This window comes from Electrophorus electricus, chromosome 14 (genome assembly GCF_013358815.1).
Source record: "Electrophorus electricus isolate fEleEle1 chromosome 14, fEleEle1.pri, whole genome shotgun sequence".
Classification (NCBI taxonomy): domain Eukaryota; kingdom Metazoa; phylum Chordata; class Actinopteri; order Gymnotiformes; family Gymnotidae; genus Electrophorus; species Electrophorus electricus.
In genome coordinates this window covers 6,826,903-6,839,367 of record NC_049548.1, presented here as the reverse complement: position 1 = coordinate 6,839,367, position 12,465 = coordinate 6,826,903, and the positions used below count along the sequence as shown (strand labels likewise).

The following is a 12,465-nucleotide window of genomic DNA, read 5'->3' as shown; positions in this document are numbered from 1 at the left end:
CAGAAATTGAATATAAATACATTTAAAAACAACAAAAGAAGGAAAGAAAGTAAGAAAGTCAAAAATAAATAAATAAGTAGCATACACACATACATGTGCTGTAGACTATATTTTTAGTTTCCATATTTGTTTCCATATTATTTTTGAAACCGATTTATTGCCACATTTTCGTCTACTCCTACGTTTGCATGTGAGTTTATCTTTATATTTCTATAAATGTTTTTAACCTTACACGTCCATGCTTTCATACCATGTTGCAATGACTTCAAATTGAATGTATTAAATCGGTCAATTGAACGAGAGTAGGAACGTTTACTACAGTGTGTCGTTTTGGGGGGAATAATGTGACGATAGGACCAATGTCTTTACTCCAATATGTTTTGCAGCTCGCTAGCTAGTATATTACAGAAGGTTGTGTAAACGTTGCTGCAGTGTCATTTGATTTAAGTAAGAGTTTTGTAATATTCAAAACGTTTTCCTATAGCTAATTATGTCGCAGGGATTTTTTTCTGATATTGATATGTGGTAAGCAAGCTATATAGTTAGCGGTTAGCTAGCTAGCCAGTTTGTTAGCTAGCTAGTTGGTTAACTAATGTCCTCTTAAAACTAGCAGTGTTAATGTAGAAATAATGTTAATTACGATTTCGTATAGATTGTTTTGCCATTACTTTCCTTCTATCAGTCAGGTATAATGTTTGTTCAATTTCATATTTGATGTATTCTGTTGATTAATGTCCTCACAATAATTGACTTCAGTTAGCTAACCTATATAGCTTAGCATTATGTGTTAGCAGTTGTGTTCACGACTAACAACATGTATTACCGCTTAGCTAACGTAGCAAGTAACAGTAATAAAAAGGCTACATCAATATACGGGCTTTTATTAGCCCATATTGGCTAATATCTCAGTAACTTTGATATTTCAAAATAATCTACTTAGCTAGCTAACCTACCTAGCTAGTTTGCTAACTATAAGATGAACTACAACCGTTTTATTTGTCTCCTTTCATTAACAAGTAGCTTGACATACAGACTGTAAATATTATTGACTGTAGTTTTATCACATATTGGTTAGATAAGTCAATTTCTAAATTTACCATAATCATATAGCCATTTACCAAATAAAATAATATTTGATTCTTCAGGTGGAACAGAGTGGTACAAAACTGCCTTGGAGGGGATTTCATCTAGGGCTTGGAAGTTATGCTACTGCCTTTTGCTCTCCGTGAGTGCTGTGTAAAGCACTATGCACATCTAGCCTATTGCCATACTCAAATATGTGTTAGAAGCCAGAAGGTGAGAGGACTGGCAACTTCCAGCAGCCAGCTCTTTGCCAGGAGAACCCCACAGTGGTTTGTCAACCAGATACGAGGAGCCAAAACCCAGAGAAAAAAACAGCAGGGCCACGAAGATGACTGGAAGCAGAGGAATAAGACCGTACTTGCGTATATTGCTGCTGTAGGGATTGGAATGATTGGAATGTCATATGCTGCTGTGCCACTTTACAGACTCTACTGCCAGGTAGATGCTGGGTATCTGATGGCTTTGATATTGTTGCTTGCTGCCCATTTGAGCCAGTGATCACTACTATTAAAATAATGTCACAATCACCAATTTTGTCTCTAAACTGATTATGAATGTCATACCCCTGATTTACTTCAGGCTTCAGGTCTGGGGGGCAAAGCAATAGCAGGACATGATACAGAATTAGTAGAGACAATGAAGCCAGTTAAGGATCGTGTTATTAAAGTCACCTTCAATGCTGACACACATGCCAGCCTCCGGTGGAACTTTCGTCCTCAGCAGTCAGAGATCTATGTAAGTTGATGATGGATGTGTAATTCTATGCTGCTAAATTGTGTTCTGTCTAGTATTTGGATCCAAAAAGTTGTTATTCAAAGAAGCATGAGAAATTTAAGAAATGGCAACTGATGCATCTATGTGAGCAAATATAATTAGTAAGTCTAATACATTTTTTTGGGGTGGGGATGGGGGATTGATTATTCAGGTTGTGCCAGGAGAAACTGCCCTGGCATTTTACAAAGCTCAAAATCCCACAGACAAACCTGTGATTGGGATATCTACCTACAATGTAGTGCCCTTTGAAGCTGGGCAGTACTTCAACAAGATTCAGGTAACAGTCCATTGCATACATTTAATAACTTTGAGATGTCTGCAAAATGTCATTGGGACTGTGTTTGTCTGTGTATTTTGTATTTATGTTTTAACTTAATCTGAACAAAGCTTTCTTGTTTTGATCCATAGTGTTTCTGCTTTGAAGAACAGAGACTAAACCCCCAGGAAGAGGTGGACATGCCTGTTTTCTTTTATATCGACCCAGAGTTTGACGAGGACCCCAGGATGGCTCGAGTTGACACCATTGTACTCTCTTATACCTTTTTTGAAGCCAAAGATGGACAGACATTACCGCTTCCTGGCTACAGCTAAACAAGCCATACATTCTGGATTATTCAAAGCCTTCACACTTCTGTTGCAACAAATAGATTTTATAATGTGTAACTTACAGTGGTATTGGTTATTTTACAAAAGCTTTATGTGAAAATCTTTTGTGACGTGCATTTTTGGGTTTATAATACTTGACCAACCTGAACAGTGACATCCTATTCCATCTTATTTATTATTCCTATTCACAAGAAGTGCATAAAAGTGTATTACCTACTACAGATCACCAGGGGGCGGAACAGTTTCAATTTTTGTTAATGGGGACGTAAGTCACTACAAAAAAAGAATAAAGAAAAGGGAGTGAAGGAAAAATCTATTACTTGTATTCACAGGAATCTCTCGTTGTGTATTAGTAGATGTGTCGTTTATGACGCGATATGGATGTTTGTAGTGTTAGTGTAAAGATTATCTAATTTGGAGATTACGCAACTGTATCGCAGATAGAGACGGTCTCCTTACGTAACGTGTGATCAACCAGTCTCGACGGTACTGAAACAAACAACGTTGTGCAATGTTTAAAAGAGAACTACATAAGGGCACGGTACGAATGAGTTTATCAAAAAATATTTTTTAAACTTTTAACTACGCATAAATTCAACAGATAAGTAGCACATGTATACGAATTAAAGGAATAATTTGAAAACTAATGGTTTAAACTAATTAGACTATTAGAATCATTTACAATGCCCACGAAAAATTATGTTAATCAGCGTTATGTTGTGCTGTGAACATACTGCCGCTGATGAGCGTTTTTTGGGGGTGTAATTGTCAATTGTAAAGGCTACGAGTCCGCCTCCATAACGCCTTGTATTGTCTTCACTAGTCTACGTCATTAGTCGTGTCCCGGAAAACAACAGAAGCGAGCACGTTGCGCTGGGAAAAGAGCGTGTGTGCAGCGCTGACGAGGAATCGGGAGAAGCACCTACCGTGCCATTCAAAATGTAGTGGGTGATTATGTCGCTGCTGATCCAGCATCAGCTCTGTCTTACAACCCTGGCAACCCTGTATACCACACCCTCTTCAGTACCAAATGGGCAGTTATAGATTTTGATGGACACATTCAATGACTACTAAAAGTAGAGAGCTGCCCTAGCAACTCCGCTGAAGAGCCAATCAGGGCCAAGCTGGGGATGAACGTTCAGTTTTTCTTGAGGGAAGCTGAGCGATACAGTGGAATTCTAGCAGATCCTCTCAATGGACCCTTGTGGCTCCGAAAAGGAAATAAAATAGATAAAGAAATATACTCTTGAGCGCACATAGTATTCGTTTGTGTGGTATGTTATTGTGGAATATTTAATTAGTTTACATAATAATTATATTAAATAGCTTAACAACCGTTCAGGTTGCTATAGGCGACACGCATTGGTGTCGTTATTCACATACAATACGTTGTTCTTCGACAGCATCATTTCGCTGGTAAGGTCCGACGAGACGTAACTATGTCTTTCAGGATAGCTGGAGAACAAGGAAACGTCTTTGCATTTGCCATGTGTGGGAAATAAAGCGACGTCTTGAACAAACAGGGTTGGAGTCACGCAGGAAACAATAAAAGAGTGGCAGCCCTGAGACCTCGTATACAGGGACGCCTGATAGACTACAAAAAGATGATCCATAATGGGACATCGGAGTGACACAACGGCGAAGATGACCCATAGGAGCAGCCCCGCAAAGGCGTATGATTTTCTTCTGAAATTTCTGCTAGTGGGGGACAGTGATGTGGGAAAGGGGGAGATTTTGGCCAGTTTGCAGGATGGATCCAGTGAATCACCCTATGGATACAATATGGGTGAGTGATGCAGTAGGCCTAATTCAAGATCAGCATGTTCTGTGAAATATTATTACTATAGAGATTTATCCAACCTATGTGTAGAGTAAGCTGTCATGTCCTGATATGTTTTTAGAGAAGCCCATTGTTTCTAGTGCAGCTCAATTCAAAATAGGGCTGGGGAGAGGGGAAAATATGTGTATAAGTTATATGCAATGTGTATGTAGGGTTAAGTTTTGATAGTTTTCCATGCCTTTTCAAATTTTTTTTTTCTGAGTATGTACTTAGATAATATAGATGAAGTGACACATCTGTATGATCATATTTGTAGCTCTAGCAAGCCAAGGCCTGCTCTGGAAAAAGTAGCTGCTCCCATGAGACAAATCAGTTTTGTTGAGACAGCATGGGGATAACATAATGACAAACTGACCAACTCATTTAAAGAGCAAAGAGTATGTCTCTTAAAAATACTGTTGGTGACAAAAGGTAGTATATAACTCTTAGATTTTTTGGCTCAGTTCTTTCTAACATCTGTCCACATGAGTCTGTCAGAATAAAACTGAGCACCCTGCTGCCACCCATCGTCAGTGCACCTGTGAACACTAACTATATTCGTACTTGGACCATCTTTTATTGTACTAGCATAATACTGTGTTTTGAAAACATGGGAGATGTTTCTTGCAATCTTACCCTTTGCCATTTTCCTAGGGCACCTGGGCCATGTCCAAGGTCTGGCAAATTATTCTGAGTAGGTTAGATTACACTACTGCTTTTCAGGGCGAGGAGGTTGTCCAGGTACTGTGAACACTGTATGAGTATTTAATGTGACTGGCAGCTTGTTCACTAAGGGGCAGAAGGTTACAGAGCTCAGAATGCCTTTCATTACTGTCACATGTTCACCTGTGCAGCACACTAGTATTTATAGGCACTGAATGTTCTCAAGAGAAAGGACACAAGGTTAACAAATGTACACTTGTCAAACAAGGAAAGGTCTGACTACAGCTGCATGTAGAACAATTTGGTGGTTGTGTTTACTCGACATGCATAATTTTAGTGTCAGACCACAATTGTATCTAATTTGATCAGTAATTCCAAAATTGCCCCCTTTTGTACTGTAGCTGTGTTTGGAGCAGGCTCTATAAAGTCCATAAAGTCTAAACCACAATCTCAGATTCCTGGCAGGAGGGCTGTGCATGCATAGAGTATTACGCCACCCTCCTTATGCCTTCGAATTTCACAGTTGATTTGTCTACCTCATCTTTGGCAGCGTTTCTCCCTTCTGGCCTTCTCATACAGCTGCAAAGATCCTAAAATGCTGCTAAAATGACTCTCTAAGTTAGTTGAGATCCAGAAAATTGATGTAGCAGGACTGCACACTTGTGATTTAGACCTAGTTATATAAATGGTTAGATTGTAATTATTAAAGAATAGATTTTTTGAGGGGTTGTTCTTTCCAAAGTGACAACCATACAGAACTGCCTGTTCACAGAAGGATCTGTAATGATTTCTGTTTGGAGTAGTTATTATTACTGTCATAACCTCTTACATAACTCTGCTTTCCTCTGCTCCCAGGCACAAGATATAGCTAGAAAAAGTGTGGATGAGCCAAGGCTTCCTGGCCGTAAAAGAGTGGAATATTCAGATGTTTGTCAAAGTGCTTTTGTGTGGCCCTCTTTGGTGGGTTATGTTCCCAGGGTGAGTGTTTATAGAACATACACTCTTTCATTTTCTGTAGTTTGGTCTTCAGCATAGCAGTAGCAAATGAAGCTTTTCAGCTGCTCCTCTATGTGCTGATGTTGAGAAAGCACTTAGGAATGAGCCAAACATTTCGCTTGCCACCAGAGGCCCGGAGGTATTCTCCTGCTGTATTGGCACAACACAACTTAAGGTCAGGCAGTGAATCCTCTGGTGAGTGGGTGCACTCAGTGTGCTCTTAGGACAGTAACAACCACCGCTTCAGACAAACAAAACAAGCAGTCCCCTCGAAGGTCCAGGGAACACAGAGGGTATTTGTGTTGCGGCATGATCTGTTCAGATGTTCGTGTGGCATTGTACCAGGAAGTGTGTGCCAGTGATGGTTCTGTGGAACTGAGCTCATGGTTCGGAAAGGCATCACCTACCTCACCTCTCAGCTTCCTGCTGCTTTCTCCTGTTGTTTGGTATGTGTCATCATGTCAGAAAACATCTGTGCCTCACCGCTGTATAGTGTAAAGAGAGTGAAAAGATGTGTACAGAACTGAATAATTGCACAGAGCTCCAGAAGGTGGTGGTGTGTGAAATCTGTGATGATGAATCAGAGGTTGCCCACACAAACAGGAAGGCTGCATCCTGCGGGCTGACTTACTGTTATTAAAAATCATGTGGGTTGATATTACTCAAAATGTATTTAGAGTTGCAGTTGGGAATTTGTAAAGCCATTTTGTTTACATCAGTTTTTATATACAAATGCCCTTTTGTTTTTTCATTTCCCCCCTGTGAACTGAAACAATCAAACAATTAAATGTTACTCTTAATGACTCCACTCTTAAAACTAATAAAAAATGAATCTTCTAAAAGGGAACATGCACCGAGCCCATTAACTGTGATTTAAAAATGTCAGTGTCAGAATGTTTAAATTATTCTGTCTAATCCTCACTGTGAGTTCAGCTTTGACTGACTGAAAAGAATGTGTTCCATTGTGGTCTGGTAGAACTGATCATTTAAAGAAAACTTCTGCTCATGTAGTATTCTGTTTAAGAAAGCATAGGGTAAATGCCAGATGTTGGACTTTGCACTAGACAGCTCTCAGTCCACTACCAAGAACTAAAGAATTTGGCACTGGAATAATTTCTTAGCAGGACAACAAGTTGGTGTCAAACTGACTCACTGTGTTTCTCTGACATTGTTATAAATTGCTGAGTATTTTCCAACAGACGTACTTCATCAGAGTCAAAGCACCAGTTATTATAACATATAGTGGCTCTTACTAATTTAGTCATAATCAGGCATTAGTCATTAAAATCTTACAAAAAATAACAGTGTTGAGTGTGTGTGTTTGAATAAAATATGGCATATAAGAAAAGGTAAATACCGTATATTTATTTAATATGAGGATCAAACAACTAAAAAAGCTAGTGATCTGTTTTAAATCATGTTTTTTCTAAGAATAACTGAGTGAAATGTAGTATAAGATTTTATGAAATGCTGAAACAAAGTGTTCTTTGGACATTTGAGCAATAAGCTACCCTCAGTTACATAGTGGTTTCTGCTTAATTTACCAAGCTTGTGATCTTAAAGTTATCAAGCTTGGTTAATTTGGCTGCATTTTGACAGGGATGGATCCAAAGCCCTGCGCTGTCATTAAGACATGTTTCAGAGAGGGAGTGTGTATATTTTCTACACTTTTGGCTTGCAGCCTGAATGACACAGAGGAAAGTAGGAGCTCGGAAGTAATCTGAATGATCACTATGTGTATGTTTGCATTTGGAGTCGAGGACCTCGCATACATGGCCCTATGAACTCCTATCAAAGAGACATCATTAAGCAGCCCTATTGTGTTATTCATGGTTGTCCGGAGAAATTTATATGTGAACAGGGGACAACTAAAAAGGAATAATAAGCAACATGTAGGTTAAAATAGACATATTTCTATTATTATTAATATTATTATTATTATTATTAGTTATTATTAAAAGTTAATTTTACAGTCTCTTTAACAGGTTATGTAAAATATTCTCCATGCACCCGAAGAGGCAACCACAATAACTAAACACAAGTAACTTTTCTGTGTTCTGTAGGGATCGACTATAAAACCACCACCATACTTCTCGATGGCCGCAGAGTCAAGCTTCAGCTTTGGTGAGCACATCTGTATCAGACTAAGCACAAACATGAAAGAAAGAAAATTCTAGGTTGACATCTTTTCCAAACAATTTTAGTTATTGGCAATTGCATTCAGTTACAAATACGAATTTACATCTGCTACTGCAGAGCTTCAGAAATCACTGCTCTAACTCAGTAAGTGAGAAGGTTGAAGTCGGAAGAGAGACTGGAGATCTGCAGTGTCCCTACGACTCTACCGTCCTGTGTGACATACTGTGCAAGGCTCTCCTACTTACTGAAAATATGACGAGAGTATGCCAGGTTTGAGCATGTCAGTTATACCATTGCTCAACTAAATCTTCCAGCGGCGCATTCAGCCAAGTCAGCGCAGCCAAGAATGCCCACAAACCTTATTTAAATTCTAGAATATTTTTAGAGGGCCGCATTCTCAGTTGAGTCAGCCTTAAATTATTAATGATATTTTGGCAGATGAGGCACTTTGGTGAAGAGTGTTCACGCCAGTTCCCCCTCCTGTCATGGTGGCAATGCTGGTGCATGGCAGGGGACCTGGAGAGCCTTGTACCCTAGATGTTTCAGACATCCGCTGCTTCTCATGGCATGTGGCTGGGAGCCATTTGCTTTGCAACACACAGGACAGGAAGTGCCCACAGACACGTCCGAGCTCCTGGCAGTGCATGTGCATGTGTGCGTGCATGTGACAACGTGAGACCTCTAGGCAATAATTGCCGCCACTGTTTTTCAGGGACACCTCGGGACAGGGACGCTTCTGCACTATATTTCGCTCATACTCCAGAGGAGCACAGGTACATTCACAAACATTTGACAAATCAGCCACACAAGCAATCAATCAATCAGTTAATTTATAAAACCAGTGTGTAGGAGTCTCCTTCAGCCATCTGGTCTTGAATCCTTTGATCACTCATAAAACAAGAAGAGACTGGATGTGGGCATCTTGGGTGTGAGATACTGATGTGTTTTGGTGTTTTTATTCAGTGTTATTAAATGCCCCACCCAGAGGTCAGCAGTTCTCATTTCAAATGTGGTATATGGTAAAACTGGGCAGGCCTTTGCTGCTGATAGGACATTTCCTCGTGCTGGACACTTGTATCATGTCTACAGTGAGAGGGTTATGTCCGTTAACCACACCCTAGCTGTCCTGCTGCGGGGCTCAGTAAACTGTTTATGGGAACTGCTCTGTGGGAACTAAAACATATTACTAGATCATAAGAAGTTCAGGACGTAAGTGGATTTATATGTTATGAAGATAAATTCAAGAGGTTTTGTCCCGAGTTTAGTGTATAGAGAGTATTCACAAAGTACATTTCTCTATATATAGAATGGTAAACTATGCAACATTGGTTAATATAATGTAATGCGTTATGATAATATAATCTAATATGTCTGATGATTTGTCACAGGGTGTTATCCTTGTATATGACATCACAAATCGCTGGTCCTTTGATGGAATTGACAGATGGATTAAAGAGATTAATGAGGTAACTTTCCCATTCAGCTCCATATATAGCCTCTTGTATCAAGTTTGATATCATTTTCTTCACTGTAATATGAATTTGGATGGAATCTTATCGACCATTTTAGGATCAAGGTTTAATAAGCAAAACATTCTGGATAATGCATGATCTGATAACTGGCTCAGTGTGTTTTGAGGTTTATGCCTGTACCTTTTAAATCCCTTCCCCAGGAATTCTAATTCATGATAAATCTAACTCCCCCGTAGCATACGCCTTGTGATTAATTTGCATATACTTCCCAGGACTGAAGAACAGCACACAGTGTCCAAGCGCTGTTTATTTATTTATTTATTTATTTATTTATTTATTTATTTATTTATTATCCCCAGTAAGGACAGTGAATCTGAAATACCCTGGAACCTAGATCATACCTTCCTGTATGTGTAGAACTGATCGAAATGTAACTCCTTATGAAATATTCATTACTCAGCATGCACCAGGAGTGCCCAAGATCCTGGTGGGGAACCGTCTGCACTTGGCTTACAAGCGCCAGGTGACCACTGAGAATGCACAGGCCTTCGCCGAGCGCCTGGGCGTGACCTTCTTCGAGGTCAGCCCACTATGTAACTTCAATATCACCGAGTCCTTCACCGAGCTGGCTCGCATTGTTCTAATGCGCCATGGCATGGAGAGACTGTGGAGACCCAACAAAGGTACTAATACTGACTATATATAATGACCTAACTAAACAATCAGTATTACTGACTAAACTGTTTAAATCATTCCTTATCTAAGACATCACTATCATTTAGGTTTTTCCTCCCTACTGAAATATAGGTCAACATATGGGAATGAAAGTATGTCAAACACAGCATGTCTGAATTTATTTGGAATTAATTTAAACATGCACTCGCTGCTTAAATTTAAGCTCAAGTTAGTGAAAACTAAGTGACCACATAAACTTGTGCAGCAATTACCTAAGCAGCCAAAAAATGTTCAGTAAACCAAAAACATGCAAGCTTTTAATTTCAGTACTAACTTTGGAGACACCCAGTGGTCAGATATCAAAGCAATGTCCAAATGACTGCGTAGTGTATCCTGGCCTTTAAACAAGGTAATTCATTAAAAATAACCTTAACGCAATTATTTCTTAAGGTTAGTTTAGGCTATGACTTCTGGACGTAAGCCTTTAAAGTTTATTTTGGCTGTTTGTCATTTTATCCTGAACAATGATAAATGATCACGTTAGTCATTATTTACCACATCTTGCATTAGAATTGTTCTGAGGTGCTGCGGATAATACCGTATCATACTGGAGATTTTATTCTAAGTAAAGTTTATTCTCAATGACCTTTTAAAGTGTTAATCTGGGCCATAAGACACTCTTCGGTCTCTGGTTTTCCATCTTGAGTTTAGAAGGAATCATGTCTGTACTGCAAATGGCAGAGAGCAGCAATTTCACACTTCATATTTCATAAACCTTTGACCAGTGGTTAGAGTGTACTACAACAGACAACAACTCTGCTGTTCCTCTGTGTCTGTGGACAGTGTTGAGCCTGCAGGACCTGTGTTGCCGCTCCATCGTCTCCTGCACGCCTGTGCACCTGGTGGACAAACTACCCCTTCCTGTTGCCTTAAAGAGCCACCTCAAGTCCTTCTCCATGGCCAATGGCCTCAACGCTCGCATGATGCACGGACGCTCTTACTCCGTCATAGCCAGCAGCGCCAAGAAGAGTGGAACGAAAAAGTCCAAACTCATCTACCCACCACTGAGCCCATCCCAGAGCTGCACACGCACCAGCTGCAAGATATCATAGTCTGACGGCACCGTCAACACTCGCAGGCCATGCGCACAGCCACAGTTTACGTCACTAGGCCACACTCGCAGTCAGAATGGGTTTTCTCACTTCAGTAAAGACACTGCCCAGTGACTCAGAGTCCATTATTGTTCCATTACGTCCAAAGACTTGACCGTGTCCCCTCCATAGGATATCTGAATGTGGTTGCTCAAAGAGATTGAACAGGCTAATGAGAACGGAGAGTGTAGCCATCATGTCACCCTCTTTTGCATATATGTACAGAATATTTCATCCTGTATGTAAATCAAGATGAATTAAATTGTAATGGTACTGCATTTTAGCATTGAGGACAAAAGAGGTTTTACCAAACTTGGTCCAAACAATGACGAGGGTACACAAAGCCGTCACAAACTTTTGAATATCCTGATTTTCACAGTGGACCTAGTTCATAATACCAGCTTGTTTTCTTACTCTTATTCTAATGCTCTTCAGGGTAAATGTATTAAGAAAATAAGCATCAGTGTTGATAATTGCAGCTCTTTGTATTGTGTATTTAAGTCATGTTGTTTGATACTATGTTGTTATTATTCCTAATTATTGTAATGCACTTGAACAGTGAACAATATTGTAATATTTTATATGGAGTAACACCAAAGACATGGGAGACTGAATAAAAAGCTTATCAGCGCTAACATGGTTTGTTATGGATTCAACACCAATATTTCAAATACACTGCAAATCAATAGGAATCAGTTTTGTTTTGTTTTTTTAATAAAAGTGTGTTACCAACAAAAGAATTGTATTGATGTTTTTTGGATATCAGTGAACATACCACAGGAGGACAGTACTATTTTTAATTTTTCATATTCCATCCATATTCCATCTTCTCATATTAAAAGGAAAGTCTAGCCTATCCTGTGGGTTTTATTCATAGACTTTGCACACTGAGGGGAAAATGTGGAAACAATAAAGAGTCATTTGTGCTTGCAGAACATTAAGTGCATGGCAAAAGCCAGAGAAAAAACAAAGCCTGTAGCTTCAGTATGAATTGTAATATTGTAGGTGGCCATGAGTAAAATGAATGTTGAATGAATCTGAATCTGTTGTGCGTTTTATGCTCTTTTATGAACTTTGATTGTGTAGT

The 12,465-nt window shown here is 39.4% G+C and overlaps 2 protein-coding genes across 5 annotated transcripts; both read left to right on the top strand.

Annotated features, from left to right (window-relative positions):
• The first annotated feature begins 342 nt into the window (after positions 1-342).
• On the top strand, positions 343-2,779 carry LOC113579426 (cytochrome c oxidase assembly protein COX11, mitochondrial). 3 transcript variants are annotated; one of them, XM_027013355.2, is made up of 5 exons: positions 343-447; positions 1,146-1,521; positions 1,663-1,818; positions 2,009-2,134; positions 2,266-2,779. In XM_027013355.2, the coding sequence occupies exons 2-5, from the start codon at positions 1,204-1,206 to the stop codon at positions 2,446-2,448; spliced, it is 783 nt and encodes a 260-aa protein (XP_026869156.2). In that variant the 5' UTR covers positions 343-447; positions 1,146-1,203; the 3' UTR covers positions 2,449-2,779. The 3 variants fall into 3 exon arrangements, with proteins under 3 accessions (XP_026869156.2, XP_026869155.2, XP_026869157.2); XM_027013354.2 differs by having other exon boundaries at positions 343-525; XM_027013356.2 differs by lacking the exon at positions 343-447 and adding an exon at positions 538-686.
• Positions 2,780-2,863: 84 nt separating this feature from the next.
• Positions 2,864-12,414, top strand: rab40b (RAB40B, member RAS oncogene family). Of its 2 annotated transcripts, none has more exons than XM_027013352.2 (7): positions 2,864-3,737; positions 3,914-4,249; positions 8,005-8,065; positions 8,793-8,853; positions 9,469-9,546; positions 10,013-10,235; positions 11,071-12,414. In XM_027013352.2, exons 2-7 carry the CDS (start codon positions 4,078-4,080, stop codon positions 11,337-11,339), a joined length of 864 nt encoding a protein of 287 aa, XP_026869153.1. In that variant the 5' UTR covers positions 2,864-3,737; positions 3,914-4,077; the 3' UTR covers positions 11,340-12,414. The 2 variants fall into 2 exon arrangements, with proteins under 2 accessions (XP_026869153.1, XP_026869154.1); XM_027013353.2 differs by having other exon boundaries at positions 2,864-3,879; positions 3,987-4,249.
• Positions 12,415-12,465: the final 51 nt, after the last annotated feature.